The 12,175-nt window shown below is 39.3% G+C and overlaps 1 protein-coding gene across 1 annotated transcript in view; it reads right to left on the bottom strand.

Annotated features, from left to right (window-relative positions):
• prmt3 (protein arginine methyltransferase 3) overlaps positions 1 to 9,521 on the bottom strand; it is a 62,887-nt gene extending 53,366 nt beyond the window's left edge. Inside the window, exons 1-8 of the mRNA XM_059347461.1 lie at positions 9,452 to 9,521; positions 9,076 to 9,208; positions 8,213 to 8,295; positions 8,085 to 8,134; positions 7,761 to 7,866; positions 5,384 to 5,543; positions 4,715 to 4,856; positions 2,027 to 2,092 (exon numbers count right to left, since the gene is read on the bottom strand). Of these exons, the coding sequence (XP_059203444.1) occupies positions 2,027 to 2,092; positions 4,715 to 4,856; positions 5,384 to 5,543; positions 7,761 to 7,866; positions 8,085 to 8,134; positions 8,213 to 8,295; positions 9,076 to 9,208; positions 9,452 to 9,473 (762 nt within the window). The 5' untranslated portion in view covers positions 9,474 to 9,521. The remainder of the gene's footprint in view (positions 1 to 2,026; positions 2,093 to 4,714; positions 4,857 to 5,383; positions 5,544 to 7,760; positions 7,867 to 8,084; positions 8,135 to 8,212; positions 8,296 to 9,075; positions 9,209 to 9,451) is intronic.
• Positions 9,522 to 12,175: the final 2,654 nt, after the last annotated feature.

The raw sequence follows: 12,175 nt of genomic DNA, 5'->3' as shown, positions 1-12,175 counted from the left end.
GGCGAGACCCAGGCGGAGCGGTCTTCATTTCAGATAGGCTAAAGGCTATTCAGTTTATATATATTTTTCCATTGAAAATGCGGTTATCTATAGTCAGATTGCAAGAGAAATACAGTAAGAATTTCAAGCATTTACAAGCACTTAATCCAAAATCCAAGCACTTTTCAAACCTTGAAATTCAACATTAAAATTCAAGCATTTTTTAGGATTTCAAGCACCCGTACGAACCCTGCATTAAAGGACTGCTGGAAATAAACGCTCCTAAAGGTGCTCAAATTAATTCAGACAGCTTAGTTTGGGTGAAATACAACTGTTGGCTTTGGATGCTGTAATGTGAACACGTTTGCTGGTCAGATTGGTTGGTTTTAATAGTTATAGAGAGATTTTTGTCACTTGGGGTGTTGAGATGTACTGGCACTGACGATAGCCGTGATATTTTAAAAATTAAATATTGATAACATGTTAATAATCAATCCGAACAATGTGTTCATCGCTCTCCACCTTCCTGCACACGTTTTTTACTTGTAATTCAAAAAAGAAGAAAAACAAAATGCACGGTGAACAAAGTGAATAGATTAATTTGAGCGGTTCATTGTTTCTGCCCAAATATTGTTATCAGGAATTCTTTTGGAAAATAGCTTTTGACCAAAGCATAAATTTGTAAGATTTTACATAACTTGGCAGTTTTTATGTTTATTGGAAGAGCTGCAACATTTGCTTTGCAGAAAATAAACAAATATGCTATAAAGCACAATGTTTATTCTTTATAAATCTATCAAAGCATGTATTTCAGATGTAGGCCTTCATCAAATCTGGGGCGCTACATATAAACTGCATTTTTTTTCTTCACTGCATTTAATCTTCAGGTTCACAGCTTTCAGAAGATGTTCACCACTTAAATTTGGCATTTACTGTTGACCTGCTATCTCCCCCTAAACATCCACTGCCCACAACCACCAATTCTTAAAGAAAAGGACCTTGAACACTAACTGGTTAATGGTTTGTATGTGTATGCATGCTGTCCCCAAAAACCTTTCCTGATCAAACTGCTCCCCCAAGTAACTTTTTGTTGAGTCACTTCTATTTCAGGTTCCCATAGGTTACAGTTAATTTGTTCATCTTCGCCCCCGACTGCTGTTAAATGGCTGAGGCACAGCTGCAGGGACTGTACGCCCCTCTATATGTAACACTGTGTTTATATGTGTCTCTATTTCAGGCGACTTTAACTTCCCTGTAAGCACCCCGCTGCTTTTATGGGTTCACAGAGGGTCGCCAACACACTGCTGACACTGCTTTCTCCATCTTCCCCCCCTCCCCCTTAACAGTACTGAAACAAGAATATCCTGTTTTGTTCTCTCTCTAGCGCTTCCTGTAGAAGGTGACAGTCTCCTCTCTGCCGAATGCTTCGCTGTGACAGGGATAATGTACGTTCCCATCAACAAAACCTGCCTCCCTCCTCTACAGCCTCATCCCGGCACTAACCAGCAGCCGCCCATATAATGGATGGTCATGATACAGGCCACTGCTTCCTGCAACTAAAGGCAATAGAAAAGAGAGAAGGGTGGGGGTGAGTTGGAAGGGTTTTTTGGTGGGGGGGTTATGGGTTTGATGGTGGATTGCACGTGTCTGTTATCAGCACTCTGCAGACGACATTCAAGACGCTAATAAAGTCACACTGTGTTTTAAATCAGACACCATCGCCGTATGAATGTCTTTCCTGCAAAACGCACACAGCTCTTCCTGTTAATGCGATTGGCTTTACATTAAACCGGCTAACCTACGAATACTGTATAAAAACATGCATATGGGGGCGTCACCGTGGGTCATCGGTCGGTTGCATACCATTAAGGCTCAATCCTTGCAATGCACAGGGCCCCGATTCGAATCCGGCTCGGAGCCCTTTCCTGCATGTCTCCCCCTTTAACGGTGTTTCTCTAGCACTATTGACAGCCGAAAAAAGGCTAAAAAACAACTTATGCATGTTTTTTTTAATTGTTTTTTTATATTATATGTTCAGCTGGCTCACCTTGTCTTTGAACACTTCAGGGTTGCGGTACATGAAGTCACGGTAACTCTCTGTGCGGACTTTATCCTGTGGAGAGAATATTCAAAAAATTAAAAAAACAATGCACACAGACAACAACTTTTCTTCATTAAAAGAGTTAAAAGAGAGAAAGGAAATGTGTTCGGCAAATTTTAATTCGTTTTTAATGGTCAAGATGATCTGACCTTTTGCAGCTAATTTACGCTCTTCACGTTCTATGATTGCTTGTATCAGAAAGCTTATGTTATGTATGATATACAACTGATTTCAACACTGACCTTATCTTCCCCCTTAGGACAGAAAAATCTCAGAGCATGACATGTAAAGCTTTTACTACACCGCTGCAGATAACAGAAGATCAAACCAGACTGTGGGGGATTCTTGGAAATTTTTAGAGCAAATCTATGGGATTAATACAACTGGGAGAGACTGTGAAATTTGTAGTGGAGGTCGGGTCAGGACTCGTTAATTAACCTGCCAATCAAATCTGCCCACAAGCTTGGAAACTCCTCTCTGGAGGAACAGCTACAGAATCTATTGAAATGACAGTTAGATGCCCTCGTGCAAGATACAGTGGAACTGGGGAGGTTTTATTCAATAGCAAGCTCCAGATATTTATATAAAAGACAGTTTTCAATTAGAAAATTATTTAAAAATGTGGGTGATTAATAAAGAGCCATTCACTGTTCTTTGTACTCAGCTAGAACAGTCAAATAAGCTCGAATTTGTGTTATTTAACTATGATGTTGAAAATAAACACCAGGAAAACACAAATCTATGCTATATCACAATGTTGCAATAACCAAAGCTGGAGTACCATAACATTTATAGTCAATTCATCATTTAGCCCTAATTACTTTAATTTTACTTAATTTTAGATTTTATATTGAATGATTTGGGGAAAACATTCAATTGCCAATTTTATCACCAACACTGCAGCTGCATATCAGATATTGTTGGAGGTTTGTGGCGTTGCTTCACAAGGCTCACACCATGTTTGAGTCGAAGCTTCTGATTCGTCAAACTTGTCTACAGAATTCACACGTCTGGGTTGGATTTTACCTCATAAGACTGGTAGAAGGTTTAAATGTAGCTCAAATCAATCTTAATATAATAACTACATGCCCATATGTATGTTGAAAGAGTTACTGGTCACTGTAATTGTTTTCCACATGCATTTCCACTTCACTGGACAGTGTTTTCTTGCTGAGCAGCAGAGGAACAGTAACACAAACAGGGTTTTTCACACTAAAAGACTTTAGAATTCAGTAGACACTTGATTTGGCCAAGTCAGACTGCTGATACCGTTATACGTTTGAATGCATTTTTGCAAAGAGCAAACACTTTTCTTTGTAGATTTTTGTAGTATCGTGTTAGGAAGGAAAACTTAAAGCAACCAATAACTATTACTGTACCTGTCAACATGTGGGTATTGTTTTTAATGTGTAAACTTGAAAATATTGAAACCTGTCAACCTAGATAATGTTGTGTAAAAAGAAGGCTATAACTGTAGTATGAAGAAGAGTCTTAATAATAGAATTAAGAGTTCAGCTTCAGTATCAACCAAAATGGGTCGCCAAAACTAGCAAAAAAAAAAGCAAGCAAAGTAAGGCAGCTTTACTTTGAAAAGATTCTCGCCTCTTCCTGTCACACAGACTGGCCAGTATCCATTTATTTTTAATCAGTGAAAAGTTGATTCATTCCAAACAGAAGTGATATACAGTACTGTTTAAAAGTTTTAGGCAGGTGTAAAAAAATGCTGTAAGAATGCTTTCAAAAATAGAAATGTTTATAGTTGTAACATTTTCATCAATTAAAAGCAAAGTGAGTGAACAGAAGAAAAATCTAAATCAAATCAATATTTGGTGTGATCACCCTGCAAACCAGCATCAATTCTTCTAGGCATTTTTCACACCTCCCTAAGACTTTTGCATAGTACTGTACGTCTAACTCACGTCATATTCAGAAATCACGACGTCTTCTCTTCTTTTACACACACACACACACACAGTGCGTCAGAGGTGATGCTCTTCACGCCGACCTGTGAAAGAGTTGTCCATTGTACCGCAAAGCCCCCCCAACACGTTTTTTTCTGCTCCTCCTGAAGCTCTGATGGAGTTTACTGCCTCTCTTACGCAAACATGACGCAAAACTTAACAGTGCTTAGCACCAATCAGGACAGCCAAGAGGAATATGTATAAGCACTGCGGTAAGTAGAACAGGAAGGGAAGAGACAGAGCTGACCCCCCCCCCCCTCACTCACTCACTCACACTCACACACACACACACACACACACACAAACACAACCCCCTCAGCTTGCTGACACTTTCAGGTTTCAGTGCTTGAACAGTGTAAAAATGTATTTCCACGTTTTGAGCATCCGGCATGCAGCGACAGTGCTGCTGTCTCACATGAGAGCTCAGCTCTTATTGCTGATTTATCACTTTTGAGAAAATGTCTTGTCCTCAGTATCAATGTGCGCATAAAGATGATCATTTTCATTTACGTGCTACATGGAAATCTTTCAGCCAAGACGTACGCTGATGAACCCACTTTTGCTCTGCAGAGACTGCTGCGCCTGGGGGAAGTCATTCACAAGACTGTAATGAGACCTGCAGGCCTGGTCAGTGTGTATGTGTGTCATGTGTGTGTGTTAGCACAATTCAGACCTTCAACATCTCCTCATGGATGCTGTAATGGCCGTATGAGCTGAAATAGGCCTCGTCTTCATCCTCTCGGAGCTCGGCCACGGCACCCAGTTTAGCAGATTTGCTGGTTTCTGCGTTAAGCACTAGATCCTGAGCCAGCAGCCTGAAAGAACACCAGATAGATCTGCGTTTAACTTCTAATATTAGGACATTGGACAAAGCAGCGACCAGAAAGCAGAAAGCACACACAACCTTCATGCAGGACGTAGCAGTAAATGGAGGAGATGGGAGGCATTAATCTTTTCCAACTCTCTTCCAACCCCTCCTCCACCCCAGCCTCACTCTTTCTGTAATTTTCCCTTATTGCCCCCCTTCCTACCTCCCCTCCTCACTTTAACCTCCATGCTGCAGTGGAATTTTCCCTTCCCTTTTTTATCTTTCCCCTTCCTCCAAACTTCTTCCACAAGGTACTCTAGTTGATGTTTCTGCAATCCTGGGTTCACTGTGTCCCCCTGCTGGCCCCGGGAGGGCAGTGCAGGAGTAAAGCAACACACTGAGGACACTGCAAACTCTCAAGAACATGGAAAGAAAGAAAATCTACCCATGAGGACATGAAACAAACAAAGAGGACAACTAGATAACACCTAGTGGTTATTAAAAAAAAAATGAAAATGCAGAAACGTCACTGACTTGAGTTTGTGCAGGTCATCCATGGCTCGAGCCAGCGCCTCCTCTGAGAGGCGGGCTCTCTCCTCAGCGGCCTGGGCCCTCTGCTGCAGAGCACCATGGGACTCGGACTGAGATGTCGGGCACATCGACGGGCTCAAGCTCTCACAGAGCTCCTCAGGGTCTGCAAGAAACACAAAAAAAGGGAGTCAAACAGAGGTGTAAAACATACTTCATATGGTACCATTTTTTGTATTTATATCCAGCATGTTTTCGGTTTTATATTAACAAGCAGCTGCATGAATGATTTTCAATATAGTGGATGTAAAATCTAAAAAAATCAATCCAGACCATCTAAAAATAATACTTTCTTCACACTCTCCTGTGGTTTTAAAGACCAACAACTCCACACAAGAAAGATATGCTGCTTTTGTTTGGTGTGTTTGTTTTATCCCTGCCAGGATTTGGAATAGCAATTAAGAACATCATCAGGGCACTAGGAACCAGGGAAAATGCACTGCAGAGAAGAAGAGAGAGAAATCTCTACAGCCAGGCTGGGGCTGAATAAGGTGAGTCACTCTTGCATTTTCTCAACCAGAATATCCATCACTCCACTTCACTAATGCTCTCTGCATGCAAAACTAAATCCTGGGCATTTCAAAGAGATTCTGGGACACATTTCACTGACTGCAGCATTAAAGTTTAAGAAAAAGCCACACGAGAAAAATGAATTCTACAAAATTGCATAACTAATTATTTGTGAACTTCACTAAATATTAAGTGAGGAAACAGGGTGTTTAACAGTTGAGTGATCCAACAACAAGGCAGAACAACAGTCTAAAGCAGTTGTTCTGCCTTCTTAAACTTCTCTTCCAAGCTCTCTTTTTGCCAATTTTCACACAGCTACTTGTCTACAACTCCACGGATGCCCCAAAGTTCACACCCTTATCCGCATTTCTGCAGGTCAGCACTATGCACCTCTCTCTATGACAACAGGCTTTTTTCTTCGTATTTCAGTTTCCCCATTGAAAACAAATTCCAACACTTTTGCCTTTACATCTTTTCTTTGTAGAAACTAGTTGGTCTGAAGTACCAAATCCTTCAAACTGCCTTCCTCCAAACCACAGCTAAGGCTGCTTTCACACCTAACCTGTTTGGTTCTGTTAAAACAAATTCATGTCTGTTTGCTCAGTTAGTTCAGTTTATTTAACCTGAGTTGTCAATCGAACCCTGGTAAAGACCAAAAAACAAAGCGAGACCGCTTCAGAAAGGTGGGTCTCATACTAAACTAATGACAAATAAATCCTGCTGCTGATTGTGAAATCCGTTCAGGAAGCGATCTTATAATTGATCTTTGTAAGGCCATATACAAGCCATTTCTGCATATCATTGGTAAAAATAGTAGCTGCATCTCTTTTCCATTGGTCCAGATCAAATGAACCAAACTGCAGGTGAGAAAGCACCCTAACTGGGGATTTCCACCGGACGCGTTACTGCAGCAGCACGTCTCCACAGCGTTTTTGCTGCGTCTTGTCAATTCACACCGGACGCGTTACTGCAGCAGCACGTCAGTTTAGCGAGCCGGCCGTATACACGCGAGATAACGAGATCACGCGATAATCCTGACCATACGGGAGACCGCAAGCTCCCGTGATAAACTTTAAACTCTATTTATACAGTCTATGGATAAACTGTGTGTATAAAGTAAACAACAACAACAAAAACCAACTTACTTTGCTTCTCTGAGGTGAAAGATATGTTGATCTGACCATCTATCCTTATAAAAACAATATATTATGTCATAAATGATTGTATGATGTTCCACTTCAACAATTAGTCTCTTGTCTTCCGTGTCGCCGATCCTCTGAGACCCTTTGATTGATTGATTGCCGATCTGGTGCCCCGGTCATAACATAACGTTGATGTGAAGTAGTTTTAGGCTGCATGAACTGCGTATTGTGTTTTATTTTGAAAGGGGCGGAAGTGTTTTACGCTGAATCTGAGTCGGACTTCCTGTCTGGTGCAATCTGCTCTGTTGAGATTCACGCGAGTTGGCAGCGTCTCGCGGAGAAATAGAAGTCCTACCTAATGCTCACGTAGAGACGCTGACGCGACGCTGCAGTAACGTTACGCTACGCGCCCGGTGGAAATGCTCTCATTGATTAGAGTGTTACCTATTTGCAACGTCATACGCGACGCTGACGTTACGCTGCAGTAACGCGCCCGGTGGAAATCAGGCATAAGACCCGGGACAAACTGCAAACAAGAACCAACAAGTACCAGCCTGCTAAATGTGATTTATGAGTTTGTGAGTGACTTACAAGCCAGTTCCATGAAGTGGTTGGAAAAGCGAAAAACTTGCAGAAACATCACACATAAAAAAGTAAAGGAGTTGCTGTACCTGTCTGCAGCAGGGGGTCGTCCTGTAGGACTGGTCGCAGGAAGTCTTCACTCTCCCAGGGTAAGGGAGCATCTGGCAGCCCCGTCAGACAGGACGCATCACTTTTCTATCAACACGGATTTGTACAATTTTTTTTGAAAATCCATCAAACCTATTGCACTTTTTTAGAAGTTCTAATGCATTTCCTAGACTCAGATCTTCCAGCTGATGCTTTTTGGATGAAATATAATCAATCAACATGAACACAAGCTTGGAAAAAAAATCTGAGAAATTCAACAATATAGTGTTAACATTAAATCACATCTCATTACAGACAGTACTTACTGTTGACCGGATGAAGTTGATCATCTTTATATAACCGTAGTCATCTAAATCTAATGAGAAAAAGAATCGTGAGCCACTTCAATCAAACTGAATATTACTCTGATTCTTCACTGACAGTGTCTACTTACTGTGTTTCCTTATCACGTCTACCAGGTTGACCTGGTGCTCCTCTGTGCAGTGCTGCAGGGTGGCAGGAACAGAGTTCAGCAGCCTGAAACACAAACGTACAGAGGAAGGAATATCTGAGTCATTAAAATCTATAACTACACACATTATTCTTTCAAAAACAAATTCCAGATTTATTGTTTTGTAGCACAAGAAAAAGCTGCGTCACACTTACCATTTTATCTTTGGTTTCAGTGATTTTCAGGACACACCACAAATTATTTATTGAGGTCAGCCCAAAATACTAAGTTGGCTCATGTGGCATCAACCTTTAAAAGTTGCTATAAAAACACTATCAGCTCCAGACCTTAGCCATTTGACAAGTGTAGACATCAGATAAAAATATATTCAAAAGTGTTCTAAAAATATTGTGATTGCGTTCCCACTTCTTGTGCTTGGCTTTTTTCTTTCAAATAGAGAAATTTGTCACAAATATCTCTGACCAAAAGATCTCTATATAAAGGCTTATTTTTGATAATATATGCACATTTTGGCCATATGTATAAAAAAATAACTTCTTAACTCAGGGATTGACTTTAACTTTAATAACAGGATAACAAATAGTTTAATCTGCTGACGGTTATATCAAAAGTGAATATATAACTTGGACACTTTGTTCAAACTAAAACTAATGGGACAGTCATTTTTAAAGGGAAGGCTGAAATGCAAAATTTTAGAAGCCTTAGATTCTAAGGCATTCAATTCATGGGTTTTGTACAACCCCTCTCAGGAAAGGAAATCCCTGCAGTGCATTTCACACAAAAAAAGTTTAGTGCATTTCTAAAGGACATTCTGATAAAAGGCTACAGTGTGAAAGTGCTCTCACCTGTCACAGAACAGACAGGTAACGGTGACTGGCTGACTGTCCTCCTCCTCCATCGACTGCCACACATCTTCATCAAAGTCATCATCATCTCCGTCAGAGAGCTCGGGCATCTCCTCAGCAGCTGCATCACCGCCTATCAATGTAAAACATCATTACAGCAGCTTGAAAACAATTACTTCTGCACTGTTAATTGACGCTAATAACATTAATCAGGTAAGTTAGCATGAACGTTACAGCTGCTAACGCATCCTGTGACGCAACTAAAGACAACCCATTAACTACATATGCAATTGAGCTTATCGCTCCCTACAATAAGTGCTTATATTTTAAACAGCTACACCTTTAGGGGTTTAAATCTGATATAAACCACACTCACGTGGGTCTGTGTATTCTGCCATGATGCCGCTTTGGATTCAGTGGACTTCCTGGTGACGTTGGTTTACGTAAAGAAGGGGCGGGGCCTGGAAGTCAGAAGAGGTACTTCCAGACAAACACCACAAGATGTCGCCAAAGTTTAATTCATGACACAGCTGATTTCACACAAGTACAGATGAAAGTATCTTATTTCAGTTACACATTAATTCAGATAAACAGGTTTTATCATCACCTATTATACAGGGAATCTTCCACTCCACACACACATAAAAATATCTCTGTTAATCTATACAACCAACAGTTTTTGGGAGATTTTATTTTATAATAATACAGGTTTGCTCAATGATAAACTTTTCTTATACCCTAGTGTCCCACCAGTGGTTTGGCAACCACAAATCAAAGTGTGATTTTTGACCTTTATGGAGATGTATCAATGTTTTTCAATCAAACTTTATATCATTCATATATAGAGTGAATAAACAGAAACTGAATACACGATTATCATAATTGGGTACATGAAAGACAGAAAATATATGTTATAGCTGAATATATTAGATAAATATTTAGCAAGGATGTAACCTATTGACACGGTTTAGTAATTGGTCAAAAACAAGAAAATAAACACCGGTATGGTCTATTTAATTTGATTAAGCAGCTCAGACATACTGCTGACAATCGGGTTAAAACTACTTGAACTCCGTTGACACACCAGTGGTTTTTGTCACCACAAATCAAAGTGTTGTGCAGCAAAACACAGTTCAAAACCACTGAACTAAAAATTGTAGTTCAGTTTTCAAAGAACAGTCAAAGTCGACCTGATTTGGAGGGAAACATGGACACAATTAAACAAAATTTCATAAATAGAGAAACTGTAAATATTGACCCTACAACATATATGTTATACATAATTTATGTTATATTAGAACATAAAGGCTAAATAATTATAGACAATACAAGTTAGTCACAAGCATTATGAAGGTCCAATGAAGGGGATACAGAATGTGGATATAATGCTGTCAGACAGTGTGAAAGTTGATATCCACAAACTCACAGCAACGCAATGGAAATTGGGAAATGTTAAAGTCAAAAGACTCAATTTTATCTTTATTAACTTTTAAGTTTTTAATTTTACGGGACGGATTGATAATCATTAGTTGAAGCTCTACGGTGTAGGCCCTTGGGTGTAGTTTCAAATAAAAGGGCTGTGGTGGGCAAACTGTTGTTGGACAAAACTGCAGCAGCTTTTTAATTAACCACTCACTTTGAAAGTAGGCCTACGTGTATTATTGTATATGAATACAAACCTGTATATGTATAAAACGTCGGTTTTACCTCAAACAAGAGGAGTCAGAAGTTTAATCACTTTCCATATTTGTTTTGCTGAGGAAACCAGTTGCATCTTGGAGCCCAAAACAAACGAGTAAAGTTTAAGGTTTAAAACATAGAAAAGCCCAGGAATATAGCTAGGAGTCTGTTAGTACTCTGGAATGTCTTCAGAACACCCTTTAGTTGTATATGACGTGGATACAATTTCGCCTTTACCTTTTAAATGAAGAGTCGGACGTTTTATCAATTTCGGCCGCCTTAATTGTTTTGGTGACGAAATCAGTTGGAGCCAAAATAATAAAAAAAAAATGAAAACCTGGTCGAGTGGTCAAAAGCTAGGCTGTAAGTAATTTAGTCTTCAAAACAGATCTTAAGTTGTTATGAAACGACCCATGTTTTTTTAAATCTTTGTTTTGTTTATTTCTTTTTATATGGCTTTGGTATCCGCAGGAAGTAGCCGTTTTCATATATGGCTTCATAAACCTACCAGACTGTAATGTATAGTAAACTGACTGTTAGCTATACATTAAAAGCAAACATTTCCCTGAGGAGTTGGTGGAGACCAAGCAAGAGGTGTGAAGGTAGAGTAAAATGACTTCTCAAGACCAGTAAGTAGACTGTAAATGATTGGTAATGTTACTTCGTGTCTTATGGACATTTGAATGGGTAAAATTGGTAAAAACAGTTAGCTAACATGTTGACGTTAGCTAAAACAACCCCGATTCCTTAAGTTTGGACGCTGTGTAAGCCCCAATTAAAAACAGATCGAACCAAATTCAGATTGAAGTTAAAAATAAAACAAAAGTTTCAGTTTGAACATTTAACATACCCCTTATCACCTGTTGAGGTAGTGATAGTTGTTCTTGTACTTAACAATGCCATTTTCTATGGTTATCTTACTTGAAAAAGTGATATTGATATTCCAACATGATCTTTCTTTTGGATAGCATAATCGGCTATGGATTAATGTTAATGCAATATAGATTGTGTCTGAAAGCATCTCATTCTTTTATTACTGTTTTTTTTTTAAATTATATTCCTAGACTATCAAAAGTGTATGTAGTGGGGTGTTTATTACTGCCTTGTAATAAAATGTGTGAATGTGTAGGAAAATGCTATTGGTGTGTTTACAATGGATGCTTTTTATATTTGCTATTGATTTAAAATAACTACAATACATGCTTGGTTAAAAAATATACTCTGGGCTAAAATCAAAATTATTTCTGGTATTTGTGTTAATCTAAAGTGTTTTTGTGCGAGTTACCAAATGTTGGAAATATTTTTACCAGTTTCACGTAAGATTTACTCTAGAAAGAAAATAGCTCCTTCCCGGAAGTGCTCAGAACAAGGTATGTGGATTCCAAAACTGGGCAGCTCACACCAGAACAATCTAGACTGG

The sequence above is a fragment of the Centropristis striata genome, chromosome 2 (assembly GCF_030273125.1).
Source record: "Centropristis striata isolate RG_2023a ecotype Rhode Island chromosome 2, C.striata_1.0, whole genome shotgun sequence".
Taxonomy (NCBI): Eukaryota; Metazoa; Chordata; class Actinopteri; order Perciformes; family Serranidae; genus Centropristis; species Centropristis striata.
This window is presented reverse-complemented; position numbering and strand designations above follow the sequence as displayed.